The sequence below is a fragment of the Anopheles aquasalis genome, chromosome 2 (genome assembly GCF_943734665.1).
Source record: "Anopheles aquasalis chromosome 2, idAnoAquaMG_Q_19, whole genome shotgun sequence".
NCBI classification, from domain to species: domain Eukaryota; kingdom Metazoa; phylum Arthropoda; class Insecta; order Diptera; family Culicidae; genus Anopheles; species Anopheles aquasalis.
Genome location: NC_064877.1, coordinates 68,814,693 through 68,828,146, shown reverse-complemented (window position 1 = coordinate 68,828,146; position 13,454 = coordinate 68,814,693). Strand labels below are relative to the sequence as shown.

Below are 13,454 nucleotides of genomic sequence, written 5' to 3'. Positions count from 1 at the left end.
TTGCTGGGCCAGTCCACCGAATGAAACGCCCGCCGATGAGGAGCCCAGTTGTTCGAACAGATTGTTGGACTGTGTCGGTGATCCAATCGCCGCTCCTGCCATTCCACCACCAGCACCGATCACACCACCAACCGTACTAGCCGACGTCGCTGCACCGAATGCTGAACCACCACCAAAAGCCCCCTTTGGGCTACCGAAGGATGGTGCTCCACCGAACGTCGGTGCACCGCCGAACGTCGGCGCACCACCAAACGTTGGTGTGCCACCGAATGCTACCGGAGCGGCACCGAAACCCCCGGGTGGTTTGCTGAAGGCAGATGCATTTCCACCGGTGGGAGAAGAGAACGCGTTCACCGTACCTGCTGCAGCAGCCGGTTGGCTGAATGGTCCACCGGTACTAGCTGTCGCCGCAGCACCGAAAGCTCCTCCGGCGGTTCCTCCACCAAAGATGGATTGTGTGGTGGACGATGCAGGCGATGCGGCTGGCTGTGGGCTACCGAAGGGAAGGATATTCCCCGGGGATGCCGCCGTTGGGGCTGCTGCCGAACCAAACAGACCACCACCTCCCGTACCTGCTGTTGCCGGTGCGACTGGGCTACCGAAAATGTTGCCACCAGTGGTGGCGGCCGTGCCAGTCGCGTTACCATTCGAAGCACCAAACACTGAGGATCCGCCAAAGATCGATCCACCGCTTCCGCCACTGGTGACGCTCCCGAAGAGTCCAGTCGATGTACTGCCGCTGCCTGCCGTCGTGCCACTGGCACCAAGACCTCCAAAAATACTGCCTCCCGAAGCTGGTGATGCTGCTGCTGCTGCCAGTGGTGCTGCTGCCTGAGAGCTCGTCGTTGTGGTGCTACCGAAGATCGAATTCGCACTACCTCCTCCGAAGAATGATCCACCACTTCCTGTTGCTGCTGCTGCCGTTGTTGGGGTGGACGAAGCAGCGGCTGCTGCTGCTCCGAAGAAACTTCCTCCTCCTGTAGTGTTACCACCGAAGAGAGACGAGGTGGTTGTACCGCTGGTCCCACCGAAAACGGACGGTGCACTCGAAGCCGTGCTGGGTGAAGCGACAGAACCGAAAAGGCTGCTACTACCGGTGGTACTGGCTGGTTTCGTGGCTGTACCAAAGATTGATCCACCCGAGACACCACCACCAAAGATGCTGGAAGCAGTCGAGGATGATGTTTCCGTGGCTTTTGGAGTACCACCACCGAAGGCGGAACCGAATATGTTACCACCTGCTGTCGCTGATGGTGATTTGGCCCCATTCGGAGAGCAGATGCTTATGGAACCGAAGAGACCAGCGGTAGCATCGGAAGTCGTTGTCTCACTGGTAGCCGTGGCGGCGGTGGATGAGGCTGCAATCGTTGGCAATGGTTTAGCGAAGGGAATTGAACCAAAGGACGAGAAACCACCAGCTGTCGTTGTTGCAGTTGTAGCAATGGATGTAGGCGATGCAACTGTGCTGGTTTGCTGGGTACTAACAGTGACCGTAGCACTACTGGACACGGTTGATTCCGTTTTCGGTTCTAGCTTCTTTGCCTCGTCGGTGCTGGTGTTGACCGCAGCATTTGGTTTTGATGATCCACCAAAGCCCGCAGTGAAACCCTCTCCAAACGATAAACTTCCAGTGCTACTGGTGGCTGCTGGTTTGACGCTTCCAAAGAGTGATCCACCGGATGATACCGCTGTGCTGGAAGCCACCGGTGTGATAGTAGTGGCACCGAATGTAAGTCCAGAAAAGAGTCCACCACCCGATGTGGGTTTCGCTGGGTCCGTCGTTGTCTCACTCGTGGCTTTAATCGATCCAAATAAGCCACCAGCGGTGCTGGTACCTGCACCACCAAAGAGACTGCTTCCCCCGATGCTACCGAACAGACCACCACCGCTCGATGGCACTAACGATGGTGATGAAGCGCTGGCAGCGGTACTGCTGCTGCTACTGGAAACAATCTCTGCCGTTGCCGAGGATTTCGTCTGCTGCTGCTGCGATGGGGTTGACGTTGCTACCTTCGTTACCTCCAGCGAATCCACCTTCTGTAACAGACTGGTGAGTGCTGGCAGCGGTGCGGCCGTTTTAGTGGCCGTAGCAACATCAGCAGGGCCGAAGGATGGTGGCAAAGGTATATCCTTACAGTCCACCGGTGGCACATTCTCATCGTTCTTCGCTGGTGGTGCCTTTGGTTTACCCAAGTTTAGCGCTCCCGAAGTTGGTTCCTTGGGCGCACCGAACGTAATTCCACTGGCGGTACCGGAGCCAGCACCAGTGTTCGCCGCTGCATCAAAAGAAAATGATGGTTTCGGGAGTGATCCGAACGACATCACCGGTTGCTGCTGATTGGCTACCGAGGATCCACCGAAGGAGAAGACGGGTTTGACGGGCGCACCAGCGCTTGCTTCGTTCGACGACGCGGCTGATGGCTTAAAGATTGACCCAGCCAGTGCGTTTTGATTTGCTCCGAAGCTAAACAAACTACTACTGCTACCCGAAGAAGTGATCGTTTTCGCTGGTTCCTCCTTTTTCTCAATATTTTCTTTCCCTGGCTTTGCTGCTGGTCCATTGGTTACGCTGGTACCGCCACTAGTGATCGTAGGTTTAGCCACGGGAGCTTCGACTCTTGCTTCCGGCACTGTAGCACCAGTGACCTGACCGAACGAAAACGCTCCACCAGTGACCGATGCTTTCGGTTGGGCCGGTACATCAAAAGAGAACGGTTTAGCGGATGTCGCTGGAGCAGCAGCAGCAGCAGCAGTTGGTAGTGGTGGTTTTTGGGATTGTTTCTGTTGCTGGGCTTTCTTCTGTTCGGTTTCCTTTTTAGTTGCTGCTGCATTCGCTGCCGCCTGTTGTGCTTTGGATTTTTCCAGACTGACATTCCTTCGAACCTCGTTAATGTGCTCCCGTATCACTTCCGAGCTAAGCCCGACACGATCGGGACGCTTCGGTTTCACCGTCACCACCTTACGGCCAGTGAGCACCTTCCGGAGGGCGTTCAGTTTCGTTTCGCTTAACCGTTTCGCATCGGCCGCCACCTGTTCGCTGAGCGAGAGCGAAATGATGGAATCGGTTAACGATTCAATCGCCGTATCGCCGTCATCCTCCGCAAATGCACCACCACCATTGAGGCCGAGCGGTGTCCTTGTTTGCTGTTTGCCGGACACCGCCTTCTGGTGCTGCTCTTCCAGTCCCTTGATGCTACCGCGCAGGCCGAGCTTGTGCTTGAGGCAACCGAGTTTTTCGCGCTGTCGGTTCAGAATTTCCTGTTGCTTCGAGAGCGTCTGGTAGAGGACCTCTAGGCTGGGGATGTGCATCCGTTGCCGTGCGTTCGATTGGCGCGTCTGCTCGAGCGTTACCCATTGCGCATCGAGCTGTTTTGTGATCGTGCGCAGCTGGTTCTCGTTCACCTTGAGCATGCTTTCGAGCGAAGACAGCTGCCGACGGCTCGTCTGTGACATCACGTGCGCCTCCTGGTACTGGTGGACGGTTGGATTGTTGTAGATTGCGGTCTTGCTGTTTGCCTCCGCCACCATAGCGAATGCTTCGTTCAATCCGAGGCGCAATGCCTGCACATCGGCCACGAGCGATTCCGTGCTCTCGTTCGCCTGCGCAATGATATCCTCCAGTTCACGCAAATTCCGTACGATGGTAGCCGATTCTTCCTTCGCACCGATCTGTACGTTGATGGAGCGTGATCGCTGCTGAAGATCGGTCAGCTCGCGCGAAAACCTCTTCAGCTCATCCACCGTGAGCGACAGAATGATTCGATTATTGTCTTCCGAAGAGAGGTGATCGGTCGGTTTCTTCGATGAGCCACCGGCTGCAGGCCGGCTTGCTGTCGTCTGTTGTGTGGTGGAGTTGCTGGTGGCACCGATCGATTGAGGGCTAGGGACGTACGTTGGTGGAACGGTAACGAGCGGTTTGTTCGAGTCCTGTTGCTGTTGCGTTGGGGGTTGCTGTGGCTGAACGGTAGATGGTTGAACGGTGGCGGGAGGTTGCATCGCTGCAGCGGCCAATGCAGATTGAAATGATGGTGCGGACATAGTTGGTAAGCCACTGGCTGTCAAGCCATATCCAGTACCACCGCTGGCAGTGGACGTCGCTGAACCACCGAATGAACCAAATGGAGTGGTCTTGTTGTCGGGTGCAGTAGTGCCGCTGGCTTGCACCGTGGCCGTTGCAGTCATCCGACCACCGAAGGTGATCTGTTTGCCAAACGTCGGTGCAATTGATGTTGCTGGAGCGGCAGGTTTTTGCTGGTCTGCGGGGGCTGCCGCCGCACCACTTCCAAACAGATTCATCGGTGATTTTTGCTCCACACCAGCGGCTCCTGGGCTAAAGAATGATTTTGTTTTCTGGATGGCCGGTGTCGAAGTGGCACAGCTCGGCAGCGAGAACGATATTTCCGATGCGATCGGTGACGGTACTGCCATAGTGGCTTGCTGCGGGGTAGGAGCCACCGTCACCATGCCACCACCGACGGCTTGATCAAAATCGATCTTAACAAACTGTCCCGAACTGTCCTGGATCGGTTTCGGCGGTGAACAGATGCTCGGTACCTTAGGCATCGTGTTGAGCACGTTGAACGAGACCAGCTGGCCGTAGGTGGAGAGCAGATGTATCATCGGCATCACCGGGAACGTTTGCTCACCGATCACGACCTCGTGCGTGCAGCCCGTTTCGAGCGCTAGGCCCACCGGAAACGTTTCCTGCTTGTCCGCCGTCAGGGGCAGTTCGGCGCGGGCCTCATCCGTCGTCGTCCACTGGTACCAGGTCGGTGCTTCACCGCTCTCGGTCGTGCCCAGTATGCCCACCTCCATGCTATTCGCCGAAGCCATCAGCAGCAGGTTCCAGGGTAGAATGTGCTGCAGAAACACTTGCCCCTTCCGGGGGCCACTTTGGCTGTAGCAGATGTCGTCGTAGTTGATGAACACCGGATTACCGGTCTTTGGTGCGTTCACGATGAACAGGGCCGGTACGGAGTCGGCCGCGTGCGGTAGGAACACGGCCGCAAACTGGTACGTGCTGAGCCACTGCACAGCAAGCACATCGAAGGATCCACCTCCCTCCACCACTCCCGGTGGGCAAACGATCGTACGGGCCGGTTTGAGGTCGGGTTTGTACTGCACTAGCTTACCGTTGACGAAGGCCACCACTAGCTGCTTTCCTTTCGGGCTCCAGCATACACACTGGGCCCGTTCGGCCGGATTGCTGCCATCACCGAGCGAATGGAACTCCATACCGGCGGGCTCTTTCAGCGTGTACACCGACAGTCCGCCGGTCTCCGTGCGCACCGATAGCATGTTGTGTAGCACCGGATTCCAGCACAGCTGTGTACTGCGAACTCCGGGTTGTGGTGACGTACGGATCTCGTGTAGCTTCTGTACGGAACCGGTCACAAACGATGGAACCGAGTAGATGAACACAAATGGGACCCCATTCGAGACCACATCCACCGCAAGAAGCGCATGGTCACAGCTCACGGCCAACTGGAACACTTCGCTAGGCAACGGTACCGTACGCAGTGGTACCACCTCGTTGATCACCCGATCGGTGGTGATGTCGCGCAGCTTCAGGACGCGCAGTTCCGCTGCAACCGTACCGGCAAATACCAGCCCGTGAACACTGGCGGCGGCCAGCAAATTGCAGCCATCCTTCGCGTTGCCATTGCCCTTGAATATCGGTACCTTACTTTGCAGCTTAAATTTAAGATCCTGTGCCACCGAGATGGGGGGGGGGGGAATAGAAGAAGCCGATTAAGTGTAACCATAACCAAACTTTCGGTCGAGCGGTGCACCAACGCGACCTACCGTAACATCCAAGCCTTCCGGTGCTTGCTGAGCCATAGTTTGCCGTGGAGGGGAAGTGTTGTCCGAGCGAGCCGGTTCACGAGACCGTGTCCTAGTGTCCTTTTCTGTGGGGTTTCCGCGGATTAAAATGGATCTCTTCGGATCTTCGAGACGAAAACAAACCAGCTTCGGCGCCAATAACAGCCGCTGTCAATAACTGTCACCGTGCCAAAGTGTTCAGAACCACTGATTCGAGAGTAGGTTTTTTTTGTTGCGTTTTGAATTCCAACGGCTGCGGATCTAGCAACGCGTGCAGCTAATTGTAAAATTGCTTCTAATTACTACTAAAAATGTTACGAAAAGGCACCATTAATGCCAACAATCTACAAAGACTGCTTTTAAATGGATTGGAATGGATTTAAATTCGACAACTGTTGAACACAAATCGAAAAGAAAATCAAGTTCTAACGAGATGAAATGAACCTCAACTTTATTCGTTCCCGCCCGGGGGTCCTCACGCCAATTTTACATACGAATCCAGATAGTGTAGTATAATCGCGCGATTGTCGGCCCCAATTATTTCTAGTGATTTACGGAAATCTGCCAACATTTTACGTAAACCGCCATCCGTGGCTACCGAGCCATCAGAAATGCAGTGTTCCAGGGCCAATAGGTCCGCTAGGTAGAACCAGGCAACGATGTACTCGGGAGTCATGCGGCCGAACAGATACCCTTGGATAGATACAAGCTCCCTGGCCATGGTTTTCAGTCGAACCAGGCAGGCTGCATCCATCGCTGCAGTCGGTAAAAATCGATCGATAATCAGGCGCAGCAAGAGGCTCTTATTCTGATTGTTCCCGACCAGCAGCTTTTCACCCTTCTCGTAGGCCTTTGCACATGTCCGGAACAGATCGTTCGTATCTGCAGAGAGAATCGTCGACCAATAGTTAAAACAATTGTACCGTTGGTGCTCTTTCACTCTACTTACAGTCACTATTCGTTTCCGTGATGTCCATAATTGTTTGAAACCACGAGCAGTCTATAGTGTGGCCACATGCCGGACATTTAAAGCCACCGTCCGAGCAAAGCTTGCAATCCATTTCGAGCGAGAAGTGTGCGGCGCAACTGCTTGCTGGACATCGTACAAGGTAACACTCTTCGTAGGGTGTATCATTCCCTGCGGCACAACGGTCACAGCTACAATCGAAACAGTACTGTCGCCGAAGGCACATCGAACGCTCGCTTGCCGGCATCAGCTTATAGTTGGGGCCGTAGCAATTGAAAATCTCTCCCCCCGTCCGGATAGGCCGCGTAGCATAAACCGTGAGCGTTGATCCTTCGAAACAGTTCCGAATGTTGGGATCGCAGGAGTGATTAAACATGCTTATTCGTGGGAAGATAGCGGTGAATACCCGCTCACTGCTGTAGTACCGATGCAGTAGACCCGGTTTCAAGCGAAACCCATCCTCCTCGAGACAACTCGCAACGGACGGCAGCGTTGCTTGCAACTCACTGATCGCATGTCCGTTGCATATCAGTTGACCAATGTGACGAATGATTAAAGCACCCGTAAACAGCAGTAGCTGATCTTTCGGGAGTATTGAATGCAGCGGCCCGGTGGTGAAGAAATCCGTGCAGTTTTCGAGATAAATTGCAAGCATTAAACCTGTCTGGAAAGATCGATGCGAAAAATACAGGTCAAATGGATGGAGTTTTGTCACTCACAAACGATGGAACCTACCAGAGCGTATTGAAGGACATCTTCTGGTTCCATACGATCGAAATTCGTCACCAAGCGAAACACCCTACCGTACTCGAGGAATCGATTATCCTCGTGTTGCGTTCCATCGAGAAGCTCTTGGAATAGATTGGTGGCATCTTTCGTTTCGCAGTTTACGGCGGATACTATCGTTGAGGTTCCATCGAGAAAACTGCGTATACCTAAATGTGCTATTCCGATAAGGTACCAGAGGTGCTTCCGATAGCCGTAGCATTCGTACCGGTGCACCGGTTCATGCTTTTCACGACAATTTGTGCTGCAGTAGCAGGCTCGCCCGCATGTATAGCAACTGGAAAGGATAATTTTGTATGTAATAACGCTTCGTTCGAAAGTCGGGTGGTCTTACGGGAAAGGAATCACGTTCACCCGGGCACACTGCTGGCAATCGAAGGCAGGAATTGTTGTGCGGTGGTGCACACCATACACCGGAACAAAAGAAACCGCTTTCTCGCGGCTGATTAAACCATCCGTTTGTATGTTATCCTCTGTGACCATGTACCGGCCCACTTTCGTTCGGGTTACTCTGAAAGTGGAAAAGTGCAATCAACGAGAACGCCTGGAGCTTCATTCGTTTCCTTACTCTTTCAATCTTGGTAAAGGGATTTCATCTTCCGCAGAACTACCGCTACCTTCATAGGAAGCTTTGTCGTTCCGCTGTTCAAGCATCGCCTGCAGTGAATGCAGCTTTTCCTGCTCCAGTCGCGACAAGGACCTCTGGGAAGATAGCGCCACAAAACCATTCACCGTCTGCCGTATCGCAAGGGCATCCTGTAAGTGTTGGGCACACTCGGCCTGCCGAAGGAGCACTTTACTACGGTTTTGTTCCGGATAGCCCGAGGCCAGTGCTAGCTGGCAGTCTTGGAACGCTTCCCGGTAGCGTCCGAAGCGAATCAGCAGGATGGCACGGTTCGCATGAGCCAGTGCAAGCGCTTCCGTACCGGCCGGTGCCTCGAAGATCGCTTTACTGTACACCTCGAGTGCAAGGTGATTGCTCTGCTTGCTCTTGAAGATTTCATTGCCCCGTTCCCGGTACTGGTTGGACTTTAGCTCTCCCTGAGGCCGCACATCCGGTAGCGCCAACAGCCATGACCGAAGCGATTCGCTAAAAAAAGAGCAGCGTGGAGGATTAAAAGAAGGTCTATCGAATAACCGAAGATACCTACCAAAGCTTTGGCTGGGCGGCTAATCGTTTGATAAAGTCCAGTTCGCTGCAAAATTTGCGTGGAAGGCATTTCTGCAATTTATAAGTTGTTATCAGCTGCGATACGAACGAATCCCATGCCGAAATCTCCATGCCGGCAAATTCTATAGTGAGTTCTTCGAACTCACTATGAGAGGAGACCGGCAGATCGTTGTTATTTTAGTTTTTCCGCAGCGGCAGGTTAAGTAGACAGAAATATAAGTATCTTAAAACGGGCTGCTACATTTTTACGCACTTTTACTAATTACCCACGTTAATTTCTGTTATTTCTTCCGTTATTCCAGGGAATTTTTTTTATGACAGCTCACTCACTTGACAGTTCAACTCGCGATTTTTTCCTTTCTTTTTTTACGTGCTTTTTTCTGAAAACAAACCCGCCGGCGAGTGATCGTGGATTCTGGATTTTTGGTGCCCCGTAAAACCGATATCGTCCTGGAATTGAGAATTATCGGAGAACGAAACAGCGCTTACTGCAGGCTAAATAGACGACGAACAACATCGATAACACCGGCAAACAATCTGCACCAGCACCACCGCCGTAGCGAAAGATGGCGTTCAGCTTCCCCGCATTCAGTTACATCGTAGCGCTGATTATCGATGCGTTTCTGATCTTTTTCTCGATCTTTCACGTGATTGCCTTCGACGAGCTGAAGACGGATTACAAAAATCCGATCGATCAGTGCAATTCGCTTAATCCGGTAAGCATTTCGGGGCGTGCTTCGTGCGGGGTTTCCAGCGGTGGTTGAATCATGTGTTTGCTCTTCTTCCAGCTCGTCCTACCGGAATATGCCCTACATCTGCTGTTCAATCTGCTGTTTTTGTTTTCGGGTGAGTGGCTCTCGTTGGCCCTCAATATACCGCTTATCGCATACCACGTTTGGAGGTAAGACGAGCGCTAGAACTGGAACACCTGAACAAATATTATAAAAACACCTTCCTCCATCCCTACCACCTCTACGGGTGAATCAGGTATGCGAACCGACCGGTCATGTCCACTCCCGGGTTGTACGATCCAACCAGCATCATGAATAACGACGTCCTGCGAAGCTGCCAACGGGAAGGCTGGATCAAGCTAGCCCTCTACCTGTTATCATTCTTTTACTACCTCTACGGGTAAGTGTTCGCGGACTTGTTCAGGCCTGAAGGTGCCAGTGCGCTTCCTGTCCTGAATCACCATCATTGATTACCTTCCTATTTTGCAGTATGATCATGTCGCTTATTGCTTCATAAGAGCTACTCCGGCAAATCGAAAGCATCCCAAGGGCCTGCACTCAACCTACCATTTCGGCATACCCGTTGGCAGAGAGTGCTAATCGGAATGTAAGCAAGGGGGGGAAAACACTACCAAACCAGAGATCATTTGTCGTTGCCATTGATGAAAAGTAATTGCGGAGAAATCTGCTTTCCGGTTTGGTCCGAGTAGGAGATCGTATTTACCAATCAACCGGAAAACCGCCGAGGCGTTTCTCACTCTCGTAGCGCATACCTAGGATCATACCATTACCAAGCACGTTACACCGCATCGGCTCCGACGTCCGCTCGCTCGCTCGCTCGTTCGAGGTGTGGGGAAGACTTATTTATTCCGTTCATTCGCTGTGCGTTTTCACCAGCGCCAGTGTTCCTCAATCATTGTCCCTATGGTGCTATCACAGGGACGAAAATAGGTCTAACATGGTGACGAAGAGATAATCGACAAAATGACGAAGAGATAAAAGAAAGCATGTAGACAATTATTATAATACCATTTGTTTTGTATCTGAATAAATTTCATGGAAACTTGGTCGCCATCGGTGTACAAGTCATGGGAATGGCATGCGGGGCAAACCCAACCCGTAAAGTCTTCTTAGTTCTTCCTGAGTGATGGTTTTCGATTCGCAAGGAACATCGGTGTCGACATGGTGCATCGGATAAGGCTATACGAGAAATGTGCTATACGCTGCTGTTCCGGATGGAGGTTAGTGAAATATGTATTATCTTTACCGTGCACAACATGAACAGGGAGCCCTGCACATTTCTCATCAAATGAAATCAAACGTTCGTTTCGGCTCTGCAGACATATGCAATCATCTTTTCTTTATTTTATTTCGAACTAAAAATCGATTCGCTATCAAGGTAAACACGAGTAAATCGGAAAGTAATGAACATTCTGTAGGGATCCATCGGAATGCCGTTCCCAAGACATTCGTTACCTGTAGAACCTCCACTTTCATATCATTTCATACGTGCTTTTCCGGTTTCATAAATTATACTCATAAACTATAAAAAAAGGCGCGCATCGTAGCATTAGCAAACTAAGTATAACACTAGGGCCACTCGATATGCCGTACGTCCCATATAACGGGCCCGGTGTCCCTTGAAATGGTCTTGCCATGGGCACTGGGCAGGACGGTGATGGTGATGGGATATGTAAAGATACATGGCAGATACACTGTGTACGCTACGGGATAGAGCGAAAGGATGCAAATGAAACGAAAAAAAACCCTTAGCTATATTCATTTGTTTCACTAACACGTTACTAAAAGCTATCGCAGATTCCGTTCTACGCCTCTCTCGCCGGCCGGCCGTATAAATTATGTTGCTTCCATCCCTTAATCATCGAATAATACTAAAAAAAAACCGCCCCTGTCCTTCCGCACAACGCCTCAAGTGTGTCGCGCTGCTGGGGTGCTGGGTTTTCGGGCCGTTGGTCCTTCGCTCTTAGCCTAATCATTTTCATCATTAAACGACATCCTTATATCGAACCTTATTTGCCCCTCGCCTTGCAAAAAAACAAATGGGGAAAGGGGCAGAGACTAGTTTTCCACATGCTTACAGAGCTACACATCCTGCATCGGGCGTCGCTCTAGCGCGTTTCCGCCTAAAGCCGATCGCCATCAGAGGATCAGAAACGCACAGGGTACTAGAGAAAATAAAATTGAATACGAACAGTTTCACTACAATTATGACACAATTAACGAAACGGGATTGGGGAGGCACTGCGGCTCTGTGGCTATGCCGACAGGGTTCTAGTAGGCGGTTCTTGGTATACGACCGACGTAACTGATGGCTCTGGTAACTTGATTCAATTTTGGTTTAACGTTGCTCCGACATCGCACGCACGCACTACTTAGTGCTTACGATGTTGCGCGCAAGGAAAGCGATCACACCTATCGAACGTTCTCGCGACCGTTCTCTTCCCCTGCCCTATGCCATTCTTCACTGTCCCTATCTGTGGCACAGCATCCGCTTCGTTTACCGTTGGTCCAGCTGCCTATCACGCCGACTGCTGGTGGAAACGAGGTCTCGCCACGAGGTTCCCACTCCCATCTTCTCATAAAGCTCGCATAAAGAAACTTTCTCCGGCACAGCTTCCTACCACTGGAGGCGAACGGGGGGAGGGCATCTCGTGCAACTTATGCTCAACAGCATTCTTTTTTTGGCTAAGCCCATTAACAGTAGTTGTTCGCATCGTATCGCATCGTGCCTTTGCGCGACCATGGCGTTGGTGACGGTGCACCAACCTGACCAACAACTTGTCGTTATCTGCCTTCTCCTCCCATACAGCCGCCGGCACTTGGCTTCGCACAACGCGGCTAGTGGCATATTTGGCTTTTGAAGCCCGTGTCAATGCACATCCTCCTTTTCCTCCTTTTTTAGCCTTGATGCACCATCATTCCAGCCATCCGTCCTTCGAAGCATATTTTTCATTCATACCCCCTCCCTCTCGCGCCCCTTGGATTGCCCGCATGCCGCGAGACTCGATTGTCACAGAGCCACGCTGCTACTCCTCTCTCGCTCTCGATCTCGCTACCTAAATGCCCATTCCCTCCCGCAGGGAGCCGCGATCAATCGCAATCTCTTCACTCTCTTCACGCAGCATCATGCTCGGCGGCGCTTTCGCTACACGGTTACCCCGTTGGGTCGTGTATGAAATCTCAACTTGTTCACCCTTTTCTTCCCAGTCTCGGACCGGCCATGGTCGGTCGGCTCTTGTAACGGTAGTATGGAATGTCTGCACAATAAATTTGATTAAGTCAATGATTTACGCCGAAATGTCGCGAGCGGGCGACGGTATTGTAATGGTTTCCGAAACACACAAGGACAAACTCCCCTTTTTTCCTAAATCTATCCTAGCAGCACTGGGATGCAAGAGATTTGCTTTTTACGCTGGGATTTGCTGTTTTGTTTTTATATAAAATTGTCTAAACCACCTTCCCCTTTTACACCTAAATGGCCCATGCTGGTACAGCAGCAAGAGCAGCAGCAAGAGCAGCAGCAACAGTTACAAATTCCGCACCGGACCCAGAAATCGATCGTAAAGTGTGTTTTGTAGCCTGGCAAACTGATTCCGGTCGATCGATAGTGACTTTCGCTGTCGTCGGCCAATGCGGTGTTCTCATCCCCATCATCCTTGCTCGTAACGTTCGTGACATCATTGGCGATCAGCCGTCGATGAGTGATGAGATGATCATCGTCGTTGCAACCGAGGGCGGGCTCCGGGTGTGGTGTCGTGGGGTTCGGTTTTTAGGGTGCAGGCTGCTGTGACACCTTCGCGACAGACAATGATGTCACCACGCCTTCGGTTTCACTCATTTTTTGGCACGCCCGTTGAAAAATGGTTGTGGAATTTCGAAATATATTTTAGTGTTCTGGAAAGAGAGAAAAAACCGATTGAGATATTAGTTTTTGCGCAGATTTAGTGTGGAAGTT

At 51.9% G+C, this 13,454-nt stretch overlaps 3 protein-coding genes across 3 annotated transcripts in view; 1 reads left to right on the top strand and 2 right to left on the bottom strand.

Annotated features, from left to right (window-relative positions):
• Positions 1 to 5,961, bottom strand: part of LOC126569845 (nuclear pore complex protein Nup214) — a 6,140-nt gene extending 179 nt beyond the window's left edge. Inside the window, exons 1-2 of the mRNA XM_050227229.1 lie at positions 5,806 to 5,961; positions 1 to 5,709 (exon numbers count right to left, since the gene is read on the bottom strand). The exon at positions 1 to 5,709 is cut by the window's left edge and continues 179 nt beyond it. Coding sequence (XP_050083186.1) covers positions 1 to 5,709; positions 5,806 to 5,841 — 5,745 coding nt within the window. The 5' untranslated portion in view covers positions 5,842 to 5,961. The remainder of the gene's footprint in view (positions 5,710 to 5,805) is intronic.
• A 302-nt stretch (positions 5,962 to 6,263) lies between these two features.
• On the bottom strand, positions 6,264 to 9,006 carry LOC126570761 (SET and MYND domain-containing protein 4-like). Its single transcript, XM_050228739.1, has 6 exons — positions 8,728 to 9,006; positions 8,145 to 8,666; positions 7,911 to 8,087; positions 7,526 to 7,853; positions 6,773 to 7,454; positions 6,264 to 6,705 (listed from the first exon to the last, which is right to left on the bottom strand). The coding sequence occupies exons 1-6, from the start codon at positions 8,856 to 8,858 to the stop codon at positions 6,299 to 6,301; spliced, it is 2,247 nt and encodes a 748-aa protein (XP_050084696.1). The 5' UTR covers positions 8,859 to 9,006; the 3' UTR covers positions 6,264 to 6,298.
• Positions 9,007 to 9,134: 128 nt separating this feature from the next.
• LOC126570762 (protein cornichon) lies at positions 9,135 to 10,536 on the top strand. The gene is made up of 4 exons (XM_050228740.1): positions 9,135 to 9,463; positions 9,536 to 9,648; positions 9,735 to 9,878; positions 9,968 to 10,536. Exons 1-4 carry the CDS (start codon positions 9,314 to 9,316, stop codon positions 9,993 to 9,995), a joined length of 435 nt encoding a protein of 144 aa, XP_050084697.1. The 5' UTR covers positions 9,135 to 9,313; the 3' UTR covers positions 9,996 to 10,536.
• Positions 10,537 to 13,454: the final 2,918 nt, after the last annotated feature.

What these genes read in the sequence shown, in the direction of transcription:
- LOC126570761 (XM_050228739.1), bottom strand. Translation starts at nt 8,858, where the DNA reads ATGGAGATTTCGGCATGGGATTCGTTCGTATCGCAGCTGATAACAACT. An exon ending in CCTTTACCAAGATTGAAAGA is followed by an intron (nt 8,088 to 8,144) that starts GTAAGGAAACGA and finishes TTCCACTTTCAG; the next exon opens with AGTAACCCGAACGAAAGTGG. An exon ending in ATGTCCTTCAATACGCTCTG is followed by an intron (nt 7,455 to 7,525) that starts GTAGGTTCCATC and finishes CGATCTTTCCAG; the next exon opens with ACAGGTTTAATGCTTGCAAT.
- LOC126570762 (XM_050228740.1), top strand. Translation starts at nt 9,314, where the DNA reads ATGGCGTTCAGCTTCCCCGCATTCAGTTACATCGTAGCGCTGATTATC. An exon ending in AGTGCAATTCGCTTAATCCG is followed by an intron (nt 9,464 to 9,535) that starts GTAAGCATTTCG and finishes CTCTTCTTCCAG; the next exon opens with CTCGTCCTACCGGAATATGC. An exon ending in TTCTTTTACTACCTCTACGG is followed by an intron (nt 9,879 to 9,967) that starts GTAAGTGTTCGC and finishes CCTATTTTGCAG; the next exon opens with TATGATCATGTCGCTTATTG.